The sequence below is a fragment of the Populus euphratica genome, unplaced genomic scaffold (genome assembly GCF_000495115.2).
Source record: "Populus euphratica unplaced genomic scaffold, PopEup_1.0 scaffold13.1, whole genome shotgun sequence".
In the NCBI taxonomy this organism is placed as follows: Eukaryota; Viridiplantae; Streptophyta; class Magnoliopsida; order Malpighiales; family Salicaceae; genus Populus; species Populus euphratica.
The window spans coordinates 664,321-688,867 of record NW_011499872.1 but is presented as its reverse complement, the minus strand read 5'-3'; the positions used below and the strand labels follow the sequence as shown (position 1 = coordinate 688,867).

Here is a 24,547-nt window from a genome sequence, read left to right as displayed (position 1 = left end):
TCGTACAGAGTTTGTGGCTTTTTTGCCCGTTGTTGGTCTGATGTAGAGCGTGATTGGGAGGGCTTTTTTGCCCGTTGTTGGTCTGATGTAATTCCTCTGATGTAATTCCTGACGTGATCGGTCAAATTTTGTTTTTTAAAATATTTTTTATTTAGAAAAATATGTTAATAATATTTTTTTATTTTTTAAAAATTATTTTTGAAATCAGCACATCAAAATAATTTGAAAACATCAAAAACATATTAATTCAAAACTATATAAAAAAAAATTCAAATTTTTTTAAAAACGCTTTTGAAACGCAATTCCAAACAGTATCGTAATTCCTCTTATGTAATTCCTGACGTGATCAGTCAAATTAACCATAACAATTGGACTTTGTTTGGTGTCCGAAAAAATTAGAAATTGTGCTTCATTCTCCTACCTCAAGTTCGAACAACTCTCGTGCTTGACATATCACCCTAGTATAGCCTATGCTTATGTACTATAGGCCCCATTTAAAAGAGTGGGAATTTCTGCTATCGCAATTTCTCCTTGGATGAATAGAGAATTGAAAGAAAGACTTACATGCATCGTACAGGCCAGCAGTTTCTACCCTGCTTACGTTAATCGTTAATTCATTTGAAACAGAGTGCTTTGGTTGTCGTCGAGAAAAACAACAACGGAGCACACCGGGAGACCTTAATTTTGGACCAGACTGAAAGGTTATGAGCCATTTAAACGAGTGGGAATTTCTGCTAATGCAATTTCTCCTTGGATGAATAGAGAATTGAAAGAAATACTTACATGCATCGTACAGGCCAGCAGTTTCTACCCTGCTTGCGTTAATCGTTAATTCATTTGAAACAGAGTGCTTCGGTTGTCGTCGAGAAAAACAACTGTGGAGTACACGGGGAGACCTTAATTTTGGACCAGACTAAAAGGTTATGAGCGTGAGTTTTGTCGCTGGGCTTAAGGTTTTGCTTGAGTAGGAGCGCACCTGGGCTCACATGTCCAGTAGAAATTGGCCTCGTTCTTGCTTTGGACTTGATATGGTTTCGAGAGAGCTTCGTGGTTTAAGCGAGCATTTGGGATCTGAAGGCCCCAGTAAATCCCCTCGAAAAAGGAAAAGGAAAAATAATCGAGTTGATTTCTTTTAATTGATTGCGACGATAATTTTTTTTAATCGCTCAATTTGATTGGATTACAGGATAAAAAAACTTTTAAAAATCAAGATATCTATATTATTTTTCACAGCATAAGATATAAAACTCTAAAAGTCTTATTAGAGCATGTATATCCTTCTCTTGTTTGAATTGTGAACATACACAACGAAAAAAATTAAATTGAAAAAAAAAAGCTCGGTTTTGAATTCTAGCTTTTTAATGAAACACAAATTATTATTAAAAAAATTAATTAGTTCGTGTGCAAGGATTTTTTTATATTTTCATCATTTTTTTATTATAACCAAAGTGAATAATGGTTAATTTGTTGATTTAATATGTATATATATATATATATATATTAGCATGTGCATTGCAAGTATAACAGCATGGGTGTAGCGTGGGCATGGTGATGCTATTTGGAAAGAAGATATTGATAATCAAATATTTTTTTTTTTATGGTGGTGTTTAAATTATCTAGATAATCTTTATATTTTTAAAAAATTTATATGATTTATTAATTTTTGATCTGATTCAGTGTTAAAGATGTTTTTTTATTTGTTCTTTTTTCAATTATTTTTATGCACAACTCTATAGAATTTAAAATAATCTTTTATTTTGTTAAAAAAATTGATTCATGTTATTTTAATTATTATTTTTTAAAAAAGATTTTTTATCACTTTAACACCCTTTCTTTTCCTGTCAAAAAAATTTATCTTAGTTGCGGGAACAACCGATCCAGTCAATATCTATTTGAAAAGTTACAATAACAATATTTCTCATTTAGATTAAACATGTCATGGTTATAGCTAGAATTGCAATATAACTCGGATCTTCTCCGAGCGGCCAGGTAAAAAGTCTTTCCTGGAGATTCCAGTCACTTAAAATAATTGTTTAGATGACAAGAGGACTGGATATGTAGATGGACTTTCACATCCCGTGACTCTACCGATCATTAACATGATCTCGATCATCCCAACCAAAAAAAAAAAAAAAAATTGTCTTGATAAACTGTCATGTCAATTTGTTAACATCTCGAAATTATAACTGCAACATCCATATTGATCACAGACAGTATTGACAAGGAACTACAGTAATTCCATGCGCACTGTGCATTATATTATTTATTTTATAATTATTAACACAAACTAGTTTATGTTAAATAGTGTAATTGTAGTTATTTTTAAAAATATATTAAAATAATTTTTTTTAAATTAGTGTATTAAAACGATTAAAGATATATAAAAAAATTATTTTTTAAAATTTTTTTAAAAATATAAATTAGCCCACATTTCTAAATACCTTTTATACTTTATAGTAAAAAAAGAAGAAGCTAAAATCATCATTCATTGTCTTTATTAGAGTAATAATTATTTTTTTTTTTAAATCAATTCAATTCTAGAACTTTTTCCCTTTATAATTAAACAATTTTAAGTTTAGGTTAACGATCAATTGCATGTTTTTTAAAGAGAAGATTGAATTAAAAATCAGGGAATCTAATAAAAAAAAGATAAGATAAGTGATATCTTTGAATTTTATACAAAAAAATTATTCTGATTCCTGTATTTTTTGGTTTATGAATTACCAATACTTTTAGTTTTTATAAATTAAATTTTAATATTAAAGTTTTTTTTTACTTGTTTAGTTTTTTTTTCGTTAGAAAAGAGAGAGAGGGCCGCCAAATTTAAAAGAATAAAAAAATTAGTTATTGCTAGTGATTCCAATGAGGATACAAAATATCTAAATATTTTGATTTTAGATAATAAGTGCTGGTCTTCCTTTAAAGCTCAACAACGCTAGCTTTTTTTTTTTTAAAAAAAAAAATCTATATTTTAATCAACATCCCTTCTCTTATATTTTTTATTCGGTCCATTTAACTGTTTTTAAAATCAGTAATTAATCTTGTTGGTAGCTTCTAAAGTTTCAAGATGTCTTAAAAATATTGTTGCAATTCATCATTAATTGTTTTCTTTCGTGTTTAATATGAATGGAATGATGCATCTATGAGAATAAAAATCATATACATTTAATAACCATGATAAACTTCAAATATAAATAACCAAAAAATTATATAAAATAAAATAAAATAAAAATAAAATATTTACACGTGTATTTATCTCTACTCCTAACTAGAAAGATAAATATTTTGTTCTAGTCTATAACTAGTATTCAGAACTATTTTTACAATTTACCAGTTTATATTATACATGTTTTTAATTTATTGCATTAATCACAAACGTTATTTTTTTAAACAAATAAATTTCACCATACTAGAAGGCAAAAACTTTTCAACGAAGACAGCATGATTGAATCTGATATAATGATTAAAATATTCAAAAAAGAGGAACGATCTAATACAGCCAAGTCCTCCTTATAAAAAGTCCACGTTAACTGTCATTGGCAGAATACAACTGTAGAAAATTGGAAACGGAATACACGCGGAGAGATACAAAAAGTCCCAAACGAGTCAGACAGTCTCTATTTCCCTTCATTTGCTAACCTAAAAAGGCACTCTCTTTCTCTCTCCGCTTTCGATTTTTTGATCCTGTTTTTGTTTCATCTGCAAGGGATTCTTATTCTTATTTTTTGGAATTCAAAGAGGAAAACAGAAGATGGCTGCACCACCAGCAAGGGCTCGTGCTGATTATGATTACTTGATTAAGCTTCTCTTGATTGGTGACAGCGGTTAGTTTTTCCTTTCTCTCTACTATTTTGGTTTTTTTATTTGTGGGTTTTGGTTTTGATTTGTTGGATTGGAAAGCCCCCCCCCCCACTGGGTTTTTATTTGGAATGTGATTCGGTGATCTAAGTTTTATTTTTTAAAAGGTCTTGACAAATGTTATTTTTTGGTTTCGTGTGGTGTTTTTGATTTTGTGTTGGATTCAATGAATGTTGATCTGTATGGGTGTAACCATTTGAGGGTTTGCTTAATTGGTGTTTGTTTATGATCTGGTGCTGTGGGGATCGGTTTTTAATAAGCATTTGCATCAAAAGACGGCACTGGTCATGTTTATAGCTGTACATAGCACTCACATTGCTGTTTGATTGCATGCATGAAATTGACAAGTGATGGGTTTTTCTTTTTAATATTTGCCTGAGTACCATAAAACTTGTGTTTGCGTGGGTAGTGAATTGAATTTCGGTAAGCAGGACCCTTAATGTAGTGTTTAAATCGGTCACAGAGCATGTGGCTGTTCGTCTTAACTGGATGTGCGTGGCATGACAGAAACTTTATGAAAGCATCAAGGCTCCATACATATATTTGGATGACAATGTTATTTTATTTCAGTTGTCATTTACAATGTCTGTGCATATGCTTGGAGAACCTGGAAGCTTCTTTGTCTGCACTGTCATCATCCTTTCTAAATTTTAAGTCACAGGTTTTCCTTTCATGCTTTGAAGTATGAGCATACTGTGTCCAGGCAGTTTTGATTATTTATTTATTTAGATTGGTTACATGTTTTAGATCAGGCGATGCTGGAATGGAGCATTTGTGTCACAACGAGGGTTAAAAACAATGTTTTAACTTGCCAATAATTTGATCCAGCATTTTGACTTGGTTTATCTGCTTCATTTCCCCCCATCAAAATGGGGTTTTGAGCGAGGGATTATAAAGATACCCCTATCCTCTAGACTTTTTGCAGGAAATAGTAGCAATCCAGACCCATACATGCACCATTGTAACTGCAAGCCAAGACTTTTACATTTTCTAAGAGTTGGCCTTTCTGAAGAGACACTTTCATGTAGCTAGAGATGGTGCTCTCTGTTTGGAGCACGCAGAATCGTTGTTTGAACTTGCATTTGCAAATGCAAATTCATACAAAAATAAAAAGAAAAACAGATAAATTCAAGTTCAACATGATCTAATGGCCAGTTGTCGGATCACAGTTGAATTTTTTGGTGCCATGGAAACCATAAAAAAAACCAGGTGATAAGTGTCTTAAAGTTAATAATACTAATAAAAGAAATGTTCAGGGAGAAGGAGATTTCTTTGTGGTAATGAATCCTAGATGGTCTGTGGTTTTTCTGCTTCGTCGGGAGAGAAGATGTGGACCTGTAAATGAGCTCCTATCTGTGTTTGCGGGCAAGTTTTCCCAAAAGAGAAGCTGCAGATAACCCCAGGCATGCATGTAACTGATATGGTAGATTTTTTTTTTGTTTACCAAAACGTGGTCTTTGGAATTGAGTTTGGTATGTAAAAGAAACAAAGCAGTAACTCTGACTGTCTCTGTATAGTAGCCAGCTGCCTGGTTGATTTGTCTTCCTAACTTAGAGTCATTTATGCTGATTACCCGGAGAAATTGGTAGATGCTAGTATTTGAAGATTAAAGACAACAAACTTAGACATACTTGAGTTGTCATTCAGTAGTTTTTGGTAAATTATGATTCTTTCTAATTTGAATGACTTGAATTACGTTAAGTGCATCACAGGTTAGTTTGTATAAGTACCCTTTGTCTTTCTTGTTTCTTTAGAATAGCAAGGGCGCATGCATTTGGATCTCCAAGTATTGAGAATGGAATGGAAATAGGATTTCTTTGCAATCCCAAGTGGAATTTATATTTTAATTTTATTTCAAGTTGAATCTACTTGTAACAGAGTCTTAATAGCACAAAAAGCAGAGTGATTTAGTTCATTTAAAATGTAATATCTCATTTTCACTCTTGAACTTATCAAATGTCCCCAAAATGTCCTTCACCCCGCTTTTTTTATTTTGACCAGTGATACTGATTTTTGATTGGATTTGTTTTAAAGTTAAACCTAATATTTTACATTAGTATTTGCTGGGAGCTCTCATTTCCTGTCTGTTTCCATCTGACTTTAAAAGTAATGCGAATCTATGTGAGTTCTGGGGGAATTTAATCCCAGCATTACGGGCTGATCTACATACCATGCCTTGTTTTGTTTTTCTCTCTCTTGTGATTAATTGACATCCCAGTTCTTGTCATTGTCTTTGTAGGTGTGGGGAAGAGTTGTCTGCTTTTGCGTTTTTCTGATGGTTCCTTCACAACCAGTTTCATTACCACTATTGGGTTTGCGTTCCTGAGAACTCTGCTATTTTTATATTGTGAAAATATTTTACCATCTCTGGACATGTAAATTTAGAGATTTAGGTTAATGATAAGAAGCACTATGGGACTGCTCATGTAATTTACAATGGAAGAATCGAGGGTTACTGGATTTCAATTCACCAGTTAATTTCATTTTGTCTGAGGAAAACTTAAAGTGTAGTGATGCAAATGAAGCTGAAAAATTAACTTCCCACTTTTGGCTGTGTTCATAACCATTCCAGACAATTTCCTTAGCGGAGGATCTGGATATAGATGCAAATTTGTTGGCATAAGTGCCCAATCATGATGTGCTGATGGCTAGAAACTTCATTTTGATTCTGTTTGTTAAGCATTTATCTTATCCTTTATCTGTACTTTTCTTCAACAGCATTGATTTTAAGATAAGAACCATCGAGCTTGATGGTAGACGGATTAAATTGCAAATTTGGGATACAGCAGGCCAGGAGCGTTTCCGAACTATCACAACAGGTATCTGTTTTGCATTTACATATTCTCTCTATTGTAAAATTTATGGCATTTTTCATAGATGCAACGATCCTTGCCTGATTTGAGTGTATCATATGATGGTGGGGATGGTAGACTGCATCATGACTCTGCACTTTGAGCCTGGAGGCTGTCGAGTGACTTATAAAACCTGAGTAAAAAAACCTGTTGGAGAGAAAAAAGGGCAAAGTGGAAACTCCCGAGTTAAAAATGTAGAATCCTAGATAGTTAGGATGATTCCATCAGGTTGATATTGAACATAGGAAATTTTGCAAGTCTCACGAGGCAGTTATTGGTGAAATACATGTATTAACTTGCATACATGATGGAGAGGCCCGACTTTGGAGGCTTATGTCAGTTCATTGAATATAATTCTGTTTATCTCTTGATGGTGCTGGAGTTGCTTAAGTGCCTTGTATTCTTATGCAGCTTATTACCGAGGAGCCATGGGGATTTTGCTCGTGTATGATGTTACTGATGAATCATCTTTCAACAGTAAATTCTCTTGTTGCCTTACCTTTAGCCTTTGGATTTGAAGAAATTTCAATATTTTATCCATCTTGCTATTGTTTTATTGTCAATGTGTGTTGTTTGCATTTTCTGTTTTTGGGTGTGGGTAATCAGCATATCTGTTCTTGTGTTTTGCTTGATTTCTGTTCATCACGTGTTTCTCTCATTTTATGTTTCTTGGTGTGGATACCCAGCAAATTCTGTTTATTGTTTGATAACTGTTTCATTGAGGTGGATTTGTGGAAGATCTTCTTTTTGATATAGTGGAGCTTCTCCTTCGTCTTGTGGGTCTTTCTTTTGTTGTTTTATATTCTTGAATTTCTGATAGAGCTAGTTTCTGTTTATGATCAGATATCAGGAACTGGATTCGCAACATTGAACAACATGCTTCTGACAATGTCAACAAGATACTTGTGGGAAACAAAGCAGACATGGATGAAAGCAAAAGGGTATGCACTGTATTTTACTACCTGTAGGAAATGTTTGTTTCATTAACATGGTGGGTTGGATTGCAAGTTCATTAATTATGGGATGGGCCCTCTTTTGCACCCTAGAAGTGTGTAGGAGTCTTGCTCTGTCTTATAATTTAGGGATCCTCATTCAATTCCTCTAAGTGTTTGTGCGTGTACTCCATTGATGATAATTAGGAAAGACCTTCCTCTTGTGTTTCTCCAGGCTGTGCCCACTTCCAAGGGCCAAGCTCTTGCTGATGAGTATGGGATCAAGTTCTTTGAAACTGTAAGTGCAAATATGCTTCTAGACTGGAATCGTCACTGCTTTATCTGTTATCTTCTGTTTATACCCAGAGTTTTTTCTGCAGAGTGCCAAGACAAATTTGAACGTGGAGGAGGTCTTCTTTTCAATTGCGAGGGATATCAAGCAAAGGATCTCAGAAACTGATTCCAGGGCAGAGGTAACGTTTGCTTTCAATTTCTTCCATTAGTTCCCTAGTTGGAAAATGGGTTTATAGTACCATTTTACAGGGGAATTGTTTTTAGTCCCTATGTTTCTTCACAAATATTGATGTATTTCTCCCTTTGTCTGGTGGTACCAGCCTCAAACAATCAGGATTAACCAACCAGATCAAGCAGCCAATGGTGGCCAAGCTGCCCAAAGGTCAGCTTGCTGTGGATCATAAATGGAGAATCAAAATATGAACCAAGGGTGAAGGTTATGCAAGTGGCACCCATTGCGGTGTCAGACTAATGCTGATGACGTTGTACTGGGTACATGTATTTGTGCCCTGTTATTTTTCCAGAATACCAACGTTAGTGTGCTTAAAGCAGTATTTATTCTCTCAACATGTGGAATTTATAATATATCACTCCTTTTCCCTTCCTGTCGTTTTGGGGCTTCAACTCGATGACTGACTTGATGTAGATGGATAATTGAAATTTAGCTCTTTTCTCCTATAAGATGCCTGGTGTTCTCTTATGTTTCTTTAGAATTTGTAATTTCGTGCGTGCGCCTCTTTGAATGCTACCCACCCAAACACTCTGATGATAAAATAAAATGTAATTCATTTATTCGTGCGATAGCCTGCCTTGCTGCTGCCATCGGTGGCTGGCTACTTGTTGGGCATATTGGCTGTTTCGTACTGAATGTCCGCGTATGAGTCCGCCTAAAGATTGAATTATTGCAAGAGAGGAGAGGGATGGATGATTGATGGCCAAAAATTTCGAGTTGGGACCCTGAAGAACGCCGAGACATTGCATCATCTTGGATATATTTGATAATGGATACCATGATTGATACTCACGTTTGAGAGGTTTTGAGCTGGAGCTTCTCCTTGCAAATAAAGCGTTGTAACTGGGAAAATAAAATGTAATTCATTTATGCAACCTCATCTCGTTTGAATGTTGACTTGTTTCTATCGTCCATGCTTAAGCAAAACCTTGGTTTTTGAAGATGCAGTACTTCCGCGCTACCGATAAAGGAGAGCCCTGTGAAGGCGCCGTACTGCCAATGAAGGCATTTAATTAGAGTGTATCCCATGCGGTAAGGCCAATGACCCCCACAGGGCTGATTGAGGCCCTGAATCTGCGGTCCCTCTGTAGCTACGGTTATCAATGATATTTACGGGTCAGATTTATTGATATTAATTATTGATTAGAAAATTTAAATATTTATAAATAATCAATTGAGATTCATATATTAATCAGTATTTATTATCTTCTATTATTTATTAATCAATAAAATATAAAAACAATTAATATATATTTAAAGAATGTGTGTGTGTGTGTATATATTAAATAATAAAATATATAAATATTTTTTATATATTAAATAATAAAATATATAAATATTATTTTTGTTTTATGGCAATATTGAGGTATGCATGTATTATATTGTATATAAAAAAATTTAAATATTTTACAATTATATTTATATAATATAAATATATATTCTGGGTTATATTCGGAAGGATTTCAATTTCAAGTTAGGTTATACTCTATTTATTATCTATTAAATCAAAAAAAATTCTCTATACATTCGACCATGTCAGGTCAGTATATTCAAATAATTTTTGCGTATACCCATCTTCAACTACCTGGGCATGGCAATATGCAGATTGTGGGTTTATCCAACCTGTCCCAGAGAGTCGGTGCATTTTCTTATTATTACATACTTCGACCTAGGCAGGCGTACCGTATGCCTGGCTTGTTGACTTTCGATTAATCAATAAAAACCCCATTTATTTGATGTTTTGAAAATAAAAGAAAGATTATTTTAAAATTATTTCAGATTAAATTTATTTTATAACTTAATTTTCATTTCTCAAACTAAATACATTTTTTTATCTATAATGTTTATTATAAAACACTCAAATGCAATTTAAAACATCATTATTATTAGTGGCTGAGTCACAATGGAAATTAAAAGGGCAATTGTCCCCTTAATTTTTTTATATTAAAATTTTAATATAATGATTTAATAAGTTTTTTTGAATTATTTTTCTTACATCTTTTTTTTATAATTTTTCTAAAAAATTTAAACTATTAATTAATTAAGTAAGTAACTTTTTATACTTTATACTTAATATTTTAGGTGAGTTTTATTTATTTTTTATATTTATTTCATTGTTTAATTTTAGTTTTATTTCTTAATAATATAATAATTTATGGGTATGTTAAATTAATATGTTTATGTATAATATTATATTATATGCTGTATAATATTATATGCATATAAATATAAATTAAAATGAGTTTTGGTAAATTAATATGTATTTTGTTATGAATTTTATATAAAAAATAATAGTGATTAACATACTAGTGATTAAAAATAAAATACTAAACAATTAAAAAAATTAGAAATATAATAAAAAATATATTAATATTTATATTTAATCCATTTATATAAAACAAAAAATTAATAAAAAAATATTTCAACATGGCAACGTCTAAATAATTCGTAGGGACAAAGTTAAAAAATAAAGGAGAATGAATAATGTAAACAAATAGAGAAATGTGTTGACCTAGTGCTAGTATAGTGTAGCGTTTTAAAAATATTTTTACTTAAAAAATATATTAAAATATTTTTTTATATTTAATCAAATAAAATATTAATTTAATATTTTTTAAAGATAAATAAAGTGAAAATGTGATACCAACTTGCAACTTGAAAAGCCAGGTCAACAGCACAAAATGTCCTGAAAACTCTGCTGGGTTTTCATGGGCCTGACCCCAAGGCGAACTTATATCACATCACGCAGTCAAAAACAGAGCAATGAATAAATAAGGAAATAGCGAATAATCAATGGAAACAAATAATAAAGAATTAACAAAAACAACAACAATAATAATCCGCTTCGAGGGTACTGGGAAAGAAACAAAACGAGAGCCCACCGTCGTTGGATTGAAGACAGCATAATCGTTTTTTCACGGCGCTAGGGTTTTGTCAGGTTGCCATCCCTTTCTCTCCGGTACGCATTTTATTTCTGTCCAAACGCATTTCTCTCTCTCGCTTTTTCCCCTCACAATGTTTCCCTTCAAATCTACAGCCCTCGAGCTCAAATCGTGCTTATTCTGTATGTTTTTGACAGTGCTATGCAGATGTTATATCCTTTTCTTGTAATGTTATGATTAATCTGTAACCTGCGTTTTTTTACCTGAATCGAAAATGTTTGAGAATTCATTGACTTTGATTGAATCCAGTCTTTTTGTTCAATTGCTGAGTGATCAAGCACTATTGTCTGATATAATTTTTGCTTCACCTTATTTTATTAGTCAATTTATTTATTCCTATTTGAAAGCCAGATTTAATAGAGGATTTAATCACTGTTATTTATGTTTTTTTCAGCGTCCAGTGCCGTTATTTTTCAGTTGTTAAAGTGGTTAAGTGCTACTGTTTGATAATAATGCTTTAATTTCTTTGTTTCTTTGTTTAACAGGTGTTCTTCAATAAGGCAGAAGTACATGTTTTTTATGATTGATTTTTGAGCCTGGGAGGTATATAGTATACAGTCTTTGAAGAATTGGTGGTATTGGGTTTGTGTGGACTGACAGCTATGGCATGGTTTAGAGTGGGTTCTGGTGTAGCAAAGCTTGCTATCAGGAGGACTTTATCTCAGGGTGGATCATATGCAATGAGATCACGGGTTATACCCCCTCAGAATAGATACTTTCATTCAACAGTCTTTAAGTCAAAGGCCCAAGCTGCCCCTGTACCCCGTCCTGTGCCCCTCTCTAAGCTAACTGATAACTTCTTAGATGGGACCAGTAGTGTTTATTTAGAGGAGCTTCAGCGAGCATGGGAAGCTGATCCAAATAGCGTGGATGAGTCGTGGGATAATTTCTTTAGGAATTTTGTGGGCCAGGCTGCTACTTCTCCCGGAATTTCAGGCCAGACTATTCAGGAGAGTATGCGGTTGCTGCTGCTTGTCAGGGCTTACCAGGTTAATGGTCACATGAAAGCCAAGCTGGATCCATTGGGGCTGGAAGAAAGAGAAATCCCGGATGATTTAGACCCTGCTCTATATGGTTTCACAGAAGCTGATCTTGATAGAGAATTCTTTCTGGGAGTGTGGAGGATGGCTGGATTTTTGTCCGAAAACCGTCCAGTGCAGACTCTTAGATCCATATTGACCAGGCTTGAGCAGGCTTATTGTGGGAGCATTGGGTATGAGTACATGCACATTGCAGATCGTGAAAAATGCAACTGGTTGAGAGACAAGATTGAAACCCCAACACCTATGCAGTACAATCGTCAGAGGCATGAAGTTATTCTTGATAGGTTAATATGGAGTACACAATTTGAGAACTTCTTGGCCAGTAAGTGGACGGCAGCTAAGAGGTTTGGACTTGAAGGTGGAGAGACTTTGATTCCTGGAATGAAGGAGATGTTTGATAGGTCAGCTGATCTTGGGGTTGAGAGCATAGTTATTGGAATGCCTCACAGAGGAAGATTGAATGTACTGGGTAATGTGGTTCGGAAACCACTCCGTCAAATATTTAGTGAGTTTAGTGGTGGCACAAAACCTGTAGATGAAGTTGGGCTCTACACTGGAACTGGTGATGTCAAGTATCACTTGGGAACTTCTTATGACCGTCCAACAAGAGGTGGAAAGAGAATCCATCTATCTTTGGTTGCAAATCCTAGTCATCTAGAAGCTGTGGACCCTGTCGTTGTTGGAAAAACTAGAGCAAAGCAATATTACTCCAATGATTCTGACAGGACTAAGAACATGGGAATATTGATTCACGGCGATGGTAGCTTCGCTGGACAAGGTGTAGTATATGAAACTCTACATCTTAGTGCACTGCCAAACTATACAACTGGTGGGACCATACATATTGTGGTGAACAACCAAGTCGCTTTCACAACTGATCCTAGGGCAGGAAGATCTTCACAGTATTGCACTGATGTTGCCAAGGCATTGAATGCACCTATTTTCCATGTAAATGGAGATGATATGGAGGCAGGTGTTTCTGTGTGCGAACTTGCAGCTGCGTGGCGCCAGACTTTCCATTCGGATGTTGTGGGTGGTTTAGGGTGCTATCGTCGTTTTGGGCACAATGAGATCGATGAACCATCTTTCACCCAACCCAAAATGTATCAGGTTAGCGTGTGTGTGTATATATATATATATGTTACTTTGCATTATGTTTATCATTGTTGTTGTGGCAATATAATCCTATTTTCTGTTGGTACTACCCATTCAACTTCTCTCTTGAGATTTGTCAATCAGACTTTTGACATTTCTGATTGGGGATCTACCAGGTTATTCGGAATCATCCATCAGCACTGGAGATCTATAAAAAGAAACTCTTAGAATCTGGGCAGGTGACCGAAGAAGATATTAGCAGGATACAGGAGAAGGTCCTTTCAATCCTCAATGAAGAATTCATGGCAAGCAAAGATTATGTTCCTAAAAGAAGAGATTGGCTTTCATCTCATTGGACTGGGTTTAAGTCACCTGAACAGCTTTCACGTGTCAGAAACACTGGGTATGCTGGCAACTGACTAGTTCTAGATTTTGTTGGTTGCCTTGTTTTTTGCATTTTTATATTGAAATCTTCATGCTGTTATGCAGAGTAAAACCTGAGATCTTGAAGAATGTAGGCAAAGCAATTACCACCTTCCCAGAAAATTTTAAGCCTCACAGAGCTGTAAAGAAGGTCTATGAGCAACGTCTACAAATGATTGAAACAGGGGAGGGAATTGATTGGGCTGTTGGAGAGGCTCTTGCTTTTGCCACACTTCTAGTAGAAGGCAACCATGTTCGATTGAGTGGTCAGGATGTTGAAAGAGGTACATTCAGTCACCGTCATTCAGTGGTTCATGATCAGGAAACTGGGGAGAAGTACTGCCCCTTGGATCATGTAGTCATGAACCAAAATGAAGAGATGTTTACTGTCAGCAATAGGTAATATACCAAATATTTCCATCTTCCTTTCTTGCCTTGAACTTTTTCTGGGCAGAAAATGCCTCAAGAATCCCTTAAATTAAATAGATATATTTTGTTGCCAAAGACTTGCTTGTGGTAACTTAAGAGTCTGCACTATGTGATTAATGAGACAGTATTTCTCTCGCTGAGTTGGTGCTGTATCCTGGACTTTCATTTAACTAATAGCAGTTCTGTCTCGTGCACAGCTCTCTTTCAGAGTTCGGTGTTCTTGGATTTGAATTGGGTTACTCGATGGAAAGTCCAAATTCTTTGGTAATTTGGGAAGCTCAATTTGGTGACTTTGCTAATGGGGCTCAAGTGATATTTGACCAGTTCCTGAGCAGTGGTGAATCAAAATGGCTGAGACAAACTGGTCTTGTTTTGCTTCTTCCTCATGGATATGATGGCCAGGGCCCTGAACATTCTAGTGCACGGTTGGAACGATTCCTTCAGGTATTCACAACAAAGACTTTTATCCCCTTTTCTTTCACTTGCATTCGACTATATGGCTTCTTACTCCAGGAAGTTTATTACAGATTATTCACAACAAATAACAAATAGCACAAGTTTTAAATACCAACTAGCATAGCAAAAGTTTTCTTACAGATTATTCACAACATTGAAGGAAATTTCATATTTCAAAATATTTTTCCCTAAATTATCATAATCTTTTGTTATACAATCTCAAATGCGTGTCTTCTTCATTTGTCCTGGTTTATACGAACATAGTCCTTACTGATGTCTATTTGAATCTTATTGTAGATGAGTGATGACAATCCTTATGTTATACCTGAGATGGAACCAACTCTTCGCAAGCAAATCCAAGAATGCAATTGGCAGGTTGTGAATGTTACAACCCCTGCCAATTACTTCCATGTTTTGCGCCGTCAGGTGAGGGCAACTGTTATAAATCCCTTTCCACCATCCTGACAGCTGTCTGCAATTTCTCATGTGCTATTGTTTCATTTCACAGATACACAGAGATTTCCGTAAGCCCCTCGTCGTGATAGCTCCCAAAAACCTACTTCGTCACAAGGAGTGCAAATCAAATCTCTCAGAGTTTGATGATGTACAAGGCCATCCTGGTTTTGACAAACAGGGGACCAGATTTAAACGTCTCATAAAGGATCGGAATGACCACTCAGACCTTGAGGAGGGTATCAGGCGCCTGGTTCTTTGCTCTGGAAAGGTGTGATACGCGGCTTCTGGTTGTTGCTTGTTCTGAATTCTGTTTTTTTATGCAGACCTAGAGGATATTAGTTATGACATTTGAAATCCTTGCTTGCAGATTTATTATGAGCTTGATGAAGTGCGTGGAAAGGTTGAGGCAAAGGACATTGCAATTTGTAGGGTGGAGCAGCTATGCCCATTCCCGTATGATCTCATTCAGCGTGAGCTTAAGCGATATCCAAGTAAGTCTTTTTACCTTCATGGTGTAATGGGTTGTCTAGTCTTCTAGAGACCCAAATGTATGAGATTTAGTTACTGCACATTAGATTGAAATATCTTATCAGTTTCTTATAAAATTCAAACATTAATTCTTTGGGGAGATTGTTGTTGGGCGTGGTTTCATATTCGGGGTGGCTACACTTGAATTTCTTCTCTCTCTTTTACTGAGCTTCCTATCTTTTGACATCACGAGTAACTACATCCCGACTCTTTTTTGTCTGCGTTTCTTTTAGATGCGGAGATTGTTTGGTGCCAGGAAGAGCCAATGAACATGGGCGCATACAATTACATTGCTCCACGACTTTCCACTGCCATGAAAGCACTGGAAAGAGGAACCGTGGATGACATCAAGTATGTGGGACGGGGGCCATCTGCTGCATCAGCCACTGGTTTCTACCAGGTGCATGTGAAGGAACAGACTGAACTTGTGCAAATGGCCATGCAGCCTGAACCAATAAAGTTTCCTAACTGAAGCTCTTGCGAATTGTTGAGTATAAAGTCTAAGAACAACAATCAAACATTTATACATTAAAAATATGTTGTGAAGTTTTGATACCATTTATATCTTGCCTTGTTTATGATGCTTGTTCATCTTTTCCCCCCCTTTCCTTCAAAACTTCTAGTCAAGGGACCTTGGGTTGCTTTACACCCAAGCTGAGCTGCATTTCGAGATACTGTCTTCAATAACGCGGAAGGAAATGCTCGTCTTTATTGCCGCACGATTCACAGTAACATGGGTGTTCTGCTATTTTTTTTTATTGGGTATTCACGTGTTCTTACCATGAAATGCATTGGAGAGACACGTTAGGCGAATATCGATTCCCTAATCGGTACATGTGTTTGTTCCAGTGCAGAGGCGTCCGAACTCGTTTTAACCTCTCTTGCATCATCCATTATGATCATTTTACCATCTGTTATTGGACTAAAAGTTACCTGGTTGCAGATGACTCTTGAATTAACAAGAGCTAAAACCCTTGGAAAAACACTGATAATCCAGATTCAATGATATTGTATTAACAGTTTTGCCTTTTTTATAGAAAATTATTCTGGATATTAAGGACTAGGACAGTGAATTTTTCTTTTTAAGGCGCATTGTTTATTATTAAATTAATTGACGATAATTTACTCGATTACCTTTCAAAGGAAAAAAAATAGCTTTTTTTATTTTCATATATATATATATTTGTTATTATCAAGATGATTTAGAGATAATTTAACATTTAAATAAATATAAATTATAATTCAAACAAAAAAATAGTTGATATGGTGCATGCGCCAACATGTGGAGGTGGTCTTGCCTTTCAAGTAGTATTTGTGGTGCTTCTTGGTAGCTAAAAACTTACTTCCATGATGTTATTGAAAGCGTTACGATATTTTTTTTTTTATTAAGACAATGCATGATAGCACTGGCGTGACAATGAGACATTAATTATATATTTTTTCTTTTTTCTTCCCTGTAAAATTCATATTGTACATATAAAATTTAAGAGTTATTTTTTTATTTATTGAGATTTTAATCTTGGTTTTTATTTTTAATTTTCATTCTTGTTTTTTTATTTTTAATTTATTTTTAATTTCATCAATCAATCCCAATATGTTATTTTTTTTTAATTGTATCAATCAATCCCAATATGTTATTTTTTTTAATTTGATTATCATTTTTTAATTGTTTTTTCGGATTCTTTTGTTAAATTGATTTTTTTTTTAATTTCATCATTCTATATATATAAAAAAAATTATAGCTATCCTATAATTTATTTTTTGTTTTATTTTTTGATCCTCATTCTTTTAAATATATTTTTATTAAATCAATTTTTTTTATCTCACCCCTTCGTAAAAAAAATTAGTTATCCTTTAATTTATTTTTATTTTCATGTTGATTTTTATCTTTTAATTACTATTTTTTATTTTGAATCATCCTTCCAACAAAATTTTTTAGTTATACTCTAATTTTGTTTTTACCTCAACGTTCGTCCTCATCTTTTAAGATTACTTTTATTAAAAAATAATTTTAATCTTTTTTAACGTTATTTTATATATATAAAAAAATAATCCAACACCGCGGAGTAGTGCACACCCCGGGTCGACGTCTAGTGGATTACTGTATGTAGTTTCCAACTTGAGAATTCAGAATTAATGCAGGGAAAGGATTTAGACAGAGGACGGGAAGGCAGGTGGGATCCTCTTATGTAAGTGAAAATTTGCCCAGGCAAGGATTTGACTTCTTGGTATCTTCAAGTCCCCCGTGTCAGGTGTAGCTGACATTGACACATGGCGTTAAACGATCACCAACTAGTGATGTCTCCTCTCCGGCATAATATAGTTTCGTAGCTTTAGTTTTCCACTTTTCCTGTCTGCTATATATATATATATATTAAATCTGTTTGTTTCCTGGGAAAAAAATTACACTTGGGCTTCAGATACCGTATTAGGCTTTTAATGGTACAATAGAGGGTTTTTCAATTTATCACCAAGGCAAATTGTTAACCTCATTTTCTATTTTGTTGTCTGTTTTTTTTTTTGTCCACTTTAAACGAGATTTTTGATGCATTGTTTTCCCTCTTGAAGCTTATTTTTCTCTTCTGTGTTATTAACATGGTAGCTTTTCTAGCATTTTCAATCTGTTGAAGCATGAAGGTTTAGGGAATCTGTATTGTTAAGCCTTTTGAGTTACGGTGATTGCGATTTTGTCTTACAAGCATTCCTGATTTGTTTATACAGGACTCTATTAAGAAACAAAATGCTGATGCTAATGGCTGGGGCTTGAGCTTGGGAGGTGCAATCTTCGTTCAGCTGTAACTCCTCGATCCTTTTGAATCCATCGGTATGAGGTGATTTAGAGCAGGTTGTCGTGTGGCATGGTTCCCCATCCGGAAAACTCTATCCCAGGGTGGATCATATTTGACAGGAAGGCAGGCCATACCCTCGAGGAATCAGACTTTTCACAGTACAATCTTTAGAGCGAATGCAAACACTGCACCCGTCCCTCCTCCTGTGCCTCTCTCCGGACTAACTCATAATTTCTTAGAAGGCACGAGTAGGGTGTACATAGAAGAGCTTCAAAAGGCCCGGGAATCTGACCTGGATAGCGTGAATGAGTCATGGGACAATTTCTTTAGGAATTTTGCAGGACAGACAGCAACATCAAATGGAGTTACAGGCCAAACAATACAGGAGAGTATGCGTTTGCTCTTGTTGATTAAAGCTTACCAGGTTAATGGCATGAAAACCAAGTTAGATCCATTGGGTTTGGAAGAAAGGGAAATCCCTGATAATTTGGACCCTGCTTTTCATGGGTTTACTGAAACTGATCTGACAGGGATTCTTTATAGGAATGTGGAACATTCCTGGTTTTTTAGCTGACAATCGTCCAGTAATGACCCTGCCGTCCATATTAACTAGACTCGAGCAGGCCTACTGTGGGAGCATCGGTTATGATTATATGCGAATCAATGATAAAGAAAAACGCAACTGGTTAAGGGAAAAGATGAAACATCAACACCAATGACATTCAAAAGGGAGCGGCGTGAGGTTTTCCTTGATAGGCTGACGTGGAGTGCACAATTTTAGAATTTCCTGGCCACTAAAATGAAAGCAGCTAAATGATTTGGGCTCAAAGGTGGGGAGGCTCTAATCCCTGGGATGAATGAGATGTTCAATAGGGCCTCAGATCTTAGAGCTGAGAATATAGTTGGTGGAATGCCTCACAGAGGAAGGTTGAATGTCTTAGGTAATGTTTTCAGGAAACCACCTGCCCAGATATTCATTGAGTTTGACAAAAATGCGAAGCCTGTCGATGGGATTGGGCTTTACACAGGTACTAGTGACTTTAAATATCATTTGGGAACTTCATTTATCTTTGCTCGCAAATCCAAGCCACTTGGAAGCTGTTGACCCCGTTGTCCTTGTAAAAACCAGAGCAGAGCAGTATTACACTATAGATGTTAACAGCACTAAGAATATGGCTGTCGTGATTCATGGGGATGGCAGCTTTGCCGGGCAAGTTGTAGTATATGAAACTCTACATCTTAGCGCACTTCCTAACTACACTACCGGTGGGACCATACACGTAGTAGTGAATAATCAAGTAGCCTTCACTACGGATCCAAAGTATGGTAGATCTTCACAGCATTGCACTGATGCTGCCAAGGCCTTCAATGCACCCATTTCTCACGTAAATGGAGACGATATGGAGGCGGTTGTTATGGTCTGTAACCTTGCAGCAGAGTGGCGCCAGGCATTCCATTCTGATGTGGTGGTTGATATAGTATGTTATCGTCGATTTGGGCATAATGAGATTGATGAGCCACTTTTCACACAGCCTCAAATGTATAAGGTATCATATTTATGTTCCTTTCGTCTAGAACAAATTATGGTTGATTTGAGAAACGATCTATAAGAATATTTACTCTGGCTCTGATATTTCTCTCCGTCACAGCTTTTCTCCCATTTATTCTCATTGCTGGATATTTCAGGACCGAGTTACTGAGTTGGAGTCTGTGGTAACAGGTCATTCAGAAACATCCCACGTCTCTCGATGCATACCAAAACAAACTTTTATAATCTGGAGATGTCACTCAAGAAGACATTCATAACACACACAGAAAGGTGAATTTAGTACTCAACGAAGAATTCTTGAACAGAAAAGATTATATTCCTCACCGAAGAGACTGGCTATCATCTCATTGGTCTAGTTTCAAGTCGCCTGAACAGCTTTCACGTATCCAAAACACAGGGTATGTCATTAATTTGTTTGCCAGTTCTCTCTAGCTTTTGTGCCTTCTAGCTGTTTATTGAAACTTCTTGCTGTTACAGGGTCGAACCAGAGTTATTGAAGAGAGTGGGCAAAGCAATCACAGTCCTTCCAGATAATTTCAAGTCTTACAACCAAGTGAAAAAGGTTTATGATGATCGAGCACGGATGATTGAGACAGGGGAAGGCATTGACTGGGCACTTGCAGAAGCACTTGCTTATGGAGCATTGCTAGTAGAAGGTAGCAATATTTGACTCGGTGTTCAGGATGTTGAAAGAGGTACATACAGTCATCGGCATGCTATGGTTCATGATCAGGAGACGGGGAGGGAGTATTGCCCCCTGGACCATATTATGAAGGGACAAAACGAGGAGATGTTTACTGTGAGCAACAGGTAACATTTGAAACTTTTGCGCGTTTAGTTTTTCTGCAAGCACTTGAATGTGTTCAAAGTCCTCATATTCGGTGAATCTTCGAATTGGAGCTTATTGTGTTTGTTAATCCAATTCCAAATGAGGTGTAAGTTATTTATTTATTTTATAAAAATCCTGGATTGTTACGAATCGTTTCCCAACGGATCCTAAACTTTTATTATGAAATCTATCTAATGGATCGGATTGTTTATTTTTGAGATGAGATATAGTGATATGCCACTACATGTCTATTCTGGATAGAGTCTAACAATCCCGCTTATATTAGTGCCTTTCTTTTTTCAGTAAAAGCATGTTGTTGTAGCAACTTCATCCCTCCCTTCTTGTAGACTGCAGCTCTTGACATTTCTCATCTAATTGTTATAGTTGTGATATATGAAGTTCAAACATGAGCAATGTGCTCCTTTGAGCATCTCTCTTTCAGAGTATGGTGTTCTTGGATTTGAATTGAATTCGGTGACTTTTCTAATGGTGCTCAAGTGATATTTGATCAGTTCTTGAGTGCTGATGAGGCAAAATGGCTGCGTCAAAATGGGTTTTTTCTTCTACTTCCTCATGGTTATGATGGCCAGGGTCCTGAACATTCAAGTGCGCGATTGGAGCGTTTCCTTGAGGTACAAACTCAGCAAAGGATATGTTTCGTATATTGCTTCAAGAATCTGTTCTAAACATTCAAATATCTCCTTTTGAATCCTGTATGCTGACCTTGCATCTGCCTTATCTACAATCATTGTTTTCTTGGTCTGTTTGGATTCTCTTAAAGTCAGTTTAGGGAAATGTTGAAACAACTCACAATAAAACTGAATTTGCCCTTCATAAGGTAAGTTTCTACGAAAGTTATTTTTTCATTCCATGCAAGCTAGCAGGTTTTTTCTTTGATATGATGCGATCTTTCTTAGTGATTTTTTATGTTTTCCATGGAAAACCCTCTGCTTGTTCCCTAAGCAATACATTCCGAAGAGTATATATTTTATTTTGCATTTAGATCATTAATCTGCATTCCTTCAGGATAACATTTGGTTTTTATAACTACGGAACTACTAATGGTTTCAAATCTTATGGAAGATGAGTGATATCAACCCTTATGTTGTGCCTGAGATGGAACCAACTCTAAAAAAAGTAGATACAAGAAAGCAATTGGCAGGTCGTGAATGTCACCAAGCCAGCCAACTACTTCCATGCTTTGCGACGCCAGGTGAGAGTGCAAGATCTGGTTATGATTTATGAATAATCTTGTCTTTTATGTTAAGTTTTTAGGGTTCCTTCTTATTTGTGGCTCCATCTCCCAGATACACAGGGGTTTCCGTAAGCCTCTGGTAGTCATGTCACCAAAAAGCCTTCTTCGACACAAGTTGTGCAAATCAAATCTTTCTGATTTTGATGGTGTTGAAGGCCATCCAGGTTTTGGTAAGCAAGGCACCAAATTCAAGCAACTTATAAAGGACCGGAATGGCCACTCTGATCTAGAGGAAGGCATCAGACGATTAGTTCTTTGCTCTGGAAAGGTGTTCTTGTTTTTACTTCTGAATTTTAATGATGAATAATTTCCTTCCCTTTTCTTACAAGTACTGGACTACTAGACAAGAGCACTTCTGTGAAATTGTACCTTTGTCGAAAAAATGTTGCCCTCTTTCTTGTATTCGTTCAATGATTTCAGCTGTGCATGGCAAGTTCTTTAAATTCTTTAACTATATTGCAGGTTTATTATGAGCTTGATGAAGAGCGGGAAAGGGTCGATGACAAAGACATTGCAATTTGTAGGTTGGAACAACTATGCCCCTTCCCATATGACATCGTCCAACGAGGACTGAGGCGTTATCCAAGTATGTTCTCAAGCACAGGAAATAGAAGTTGATTTTCTCCATTATGCACTGAGAAGTGCTGCAGGCTATAGTAAATCTAGGAAGATCCAGAAATGGAGCATGCTTTCAGTAATTGGAATCCCTAATAGATTCGAATGCGGGTGGGAATTCTAAGGAGTCCAAGGCTGAAATCATCTTTATTAAACATGTCAAGATTTACCCCACAGGAATTTCCAGGAAGAGCCAATGAACACCGGTGCTTACAGTTACATTGCACCCCGTCTTTGCACAACTATGAAAGCGATGGGCAGATGATCCTGGGAGGATATCAAATACGTTAGCAGGGGTCCATTCACAGTTTCCTTGGACTGCATACTTGATTAATTTTCCAGCTACTAGTCGTCTTCTCCACTATTGGGCCTGTAATTGGCCCTTTCGACTTTCAGGATTAACAAAACCAACTAATTAATTAGTCCATACTGTTTCAGAAACTTATATTCGGTCCCCGAATTCTTAAATCTCTTTATAATTTAGTTATTTTTTTTGTTCTTTTGGACCCACCAGCGATAATAAGCCGAGCATGATTACTTGGTCCCTAACAAGAGGCCCATGAAAAGACGGAGACGACACGTCAGATACAAGCAACACGGGTAGTCAAATACCGATGGGCTGATCTCAAGGCCTTTTCTTACGTGCAGGTGCAGCGTTCGAAGTCACGTGAGACGACACCAACCCCTACAGATTGCCTCTTGCTTACCACACGCTAATGAAATGAAATCTATCTAGGAAGATTTATTTATTTATTGAAATGAAAAGTCAGATGGCACTACCATGCGAAAGGAAAACGATTCATGACTTCATTTTGGATATGGCAAACAAGAAGTAGAGCTTTCAGTCTGTCACCGAGCTGTGTCCTCTTCGAAACTAAAAATGAACATTACTTGCCAATATCTGCATGCATGCACATGGCACAATAATGCTTCAAGCTGTCTGAAATACGTGTATGAAGTTTGCTTGGATTTGTAACAGTCCTGGATTTTATCAGCATATCAATCATATTGTAGACTTGGAGTGGCTGGTAGCTAGCTAGCTCATAAGGTAGACGTACAAGAAAGATGTATATATTCGGGAAAGAACTATATCATTGGGGTGTTGATATGCCTTGGAGGAAATGCTACTGCTTTAACTATATTTGGAGTCTTATAGATATGATTACGTACGTCAATTAATTATTTATGAGTCTCAAATGAAATTGATCTCTATGTTTGTTGCTAGCTAGCTGATTGCACTTGCCGCGCGAGGTCGACTTGAAATTAATGGGAATGCATCAGAGAAGTAAGTTTGTTTGTTTTTTTTTTTTTGGCAAGATGGATATCCATCGATCTTAAAAGGCAATAATTATAAAAGTGAATTCACCGATTTTCACACAGCAAGAACTTGAGTTCGTCGTTGGTTTATCGAGAACCCTAATGAATGTCATCAGGAACCAAGTCGTTTCTTTAGTTAATCGTAGTTCTTAGTAAGTGTTGAGCTAATAATAACGGCGACCTTGGTGAGATACAGATCAGCATCATTAACTATGGGCTCCCAGATGGTGATCAAACTCAGCACGAATTAAAACCATTAAGTTGTTTTCTGTCTTTAATTAGGAACAAAGTTTTTGGTCTGCTTGCATGTGGAGCGCGGATTTGCAGTTTTACAATAAATATTGTGGGCATTGAATGAGTTGGAAGTTACTAAGGAGAAAAGTAAATTCTCTCTCAAGAAAATCAGATAAAAAATAATGGTGCATGAAATGGAGTTGACTACAGGTGTGTGTGTGTGTGGCCGGCTTTTAGCCAGTTATTTGAAACTGTAATTCTGCATAGTGCTTTCAAAAGGTAGTCTCGAAAGTAATCAGATGAAATTAATGGTAACAAAATCTTCTTACACATGCATACAAGTGGGATTAATAAGCTAGGATTTTCTGGTTTTAATTTTAAGCCAAAATCAAATTAAGCGAGATTCAGTATGATTTTCT

At 35.9% G+C, this 24,547-nt stretch overlaps 3 protein-coding genes across 4 annotated transcripts; all 3 read left to right on the top strand.

Annotated features, from left to right (window-relative positions):
- Positions 1–3,558: 3,558 nt before the first annotated feature.
- LOC105127505 (ras-related protein RABE1c-like) lies at positions 3,559–8,636 on the top strand. The gene is made up of 8 exons (XM_011028837.1): positions 3,559–3,824; positions 6,098–6,170; positions 6,577–6,677; positions 7,122–7,187; positions 7,554–7,651; positions 7,878–7,940; positions 8,023–8,115; positions 8,257–8,636. Exons 1-8 carry the CDS (start codon positions 3,752–3,754, stop codon positions 8,338–8,340), a joined length of 651 nt encoding a protein of 216 aa, XP_011027139.1. The 5' UTR covers positions 3,559–3,751; the 3' UTR covers positions 8,341–8,636.
- A 2,337-nt stretch (positions 8,637–10,973) lies between these two features.
- Positions 10,974–16,249, top strand: LOC105127504 (2-oxoglutarate dehydrogenase, mitochondrial-like). 2 transcript variants are annotated; one of them, XM_011028835.1, is made up of 9 exons: positions 10,974–11,127; positions 11,596–13,263; positions 13,425–13,651; positions 13,738–14,070; positions 14,298–14,544; positions 14,854–14,982; positions 15,065–15,280; positions 15,380–15,503; positions 15,774–16,249. In XM_011028835.1, exons 2-9 carry the CDS (start codon positions 11,713–11,715, stop codon positions 16,010–16,012), a joined length of 3,066 nt encoding a protein of 1,021 aa, XP_011027137.1. In that variant the 5' UTR covers positions 10,974–11,127; positions 11,596–11,712; the 3' UTR covers positions 16,013–16,249. The 2 variants fall into 2 exon arrangements, with proteins under 2 accessions (XP_011027137.1, XP_011027138.1); XM_011028836.1 differs by lacking the exon at positions 10,974–11,127 and adding an exon at positions 11,156–11,232.
- Positions 16,250–18,366: 2,117 nt separating this feature from the next.
- LOC105127669 (2-oxoglutarate dehydrogenase, mitochondrial) lies at positions 18,367–22,911 on the top strand. The gene is given in 13 exon segments (XM_011029047.1): positions 18,367–18,854; positions 18,856–19,025; positions 19,028–19,388; positions 19,390–19,876; positions 20,050–20,276; positions 20,356–20,688; positions 21,136–21,170; positions 21,173–21,339; positions 21,791–21,847; positions 21,849–21,920; positions 22,015–22,230; positions 22,425–22,548; positions 22,742–22,911. Coding segments are annotated over 13 exon segments (2,907 nt in total).
- The last annotated feature ends 1,636 nt before the right edge of the window (positions 22,912–24,547 follow it).

Bases quoted from the DNA above. Each gene is read 5' to 3' on its own strand.
- LOC105127505 (XM_011028837.1), top strand. From the start codon at position 3,752: ATGGCTGCACCACCAGCAAGGGCTCGTGCTGATTATGATTACTTGATT. The intron at 6,171-6,576 runs GTTTGCGTTCCT...TTTCTTCAACAG, and splicing joins AGTTTCATTACCACTATTGG to CATTGATTTTAAGATAAGAA. The intron at 7,652-7,877 runs GTATGCACTGTA...GTGTTTCTCCAG, and splicing joins ACATGGATGAAAGCAAAAGG to GCTGTGCCCACTTCCAAGGG.
- LOC105127504 (XM_011028835.1), top strand. From the start codon at position 11,713: ATGGCATGGTTTAGAGTGGGTTCTGGTGTAGCAAAGCTTGCTATCAGG. The intron at 13,652-13,737 runs GTATGCTGGCAA...GCTGTTATGCAG, and splicing joins TCACGTGTCAGAAACACTGG to AGTAAAACCTGAGATCTTGA. The intron at 15,281-15,379 runs GTGTGATACGCG...CCTTGCTTGCAG, and splicing joins TGGTTCTTTGCTCTGGAAAG to ATTTATTATGAGCTTGATGA.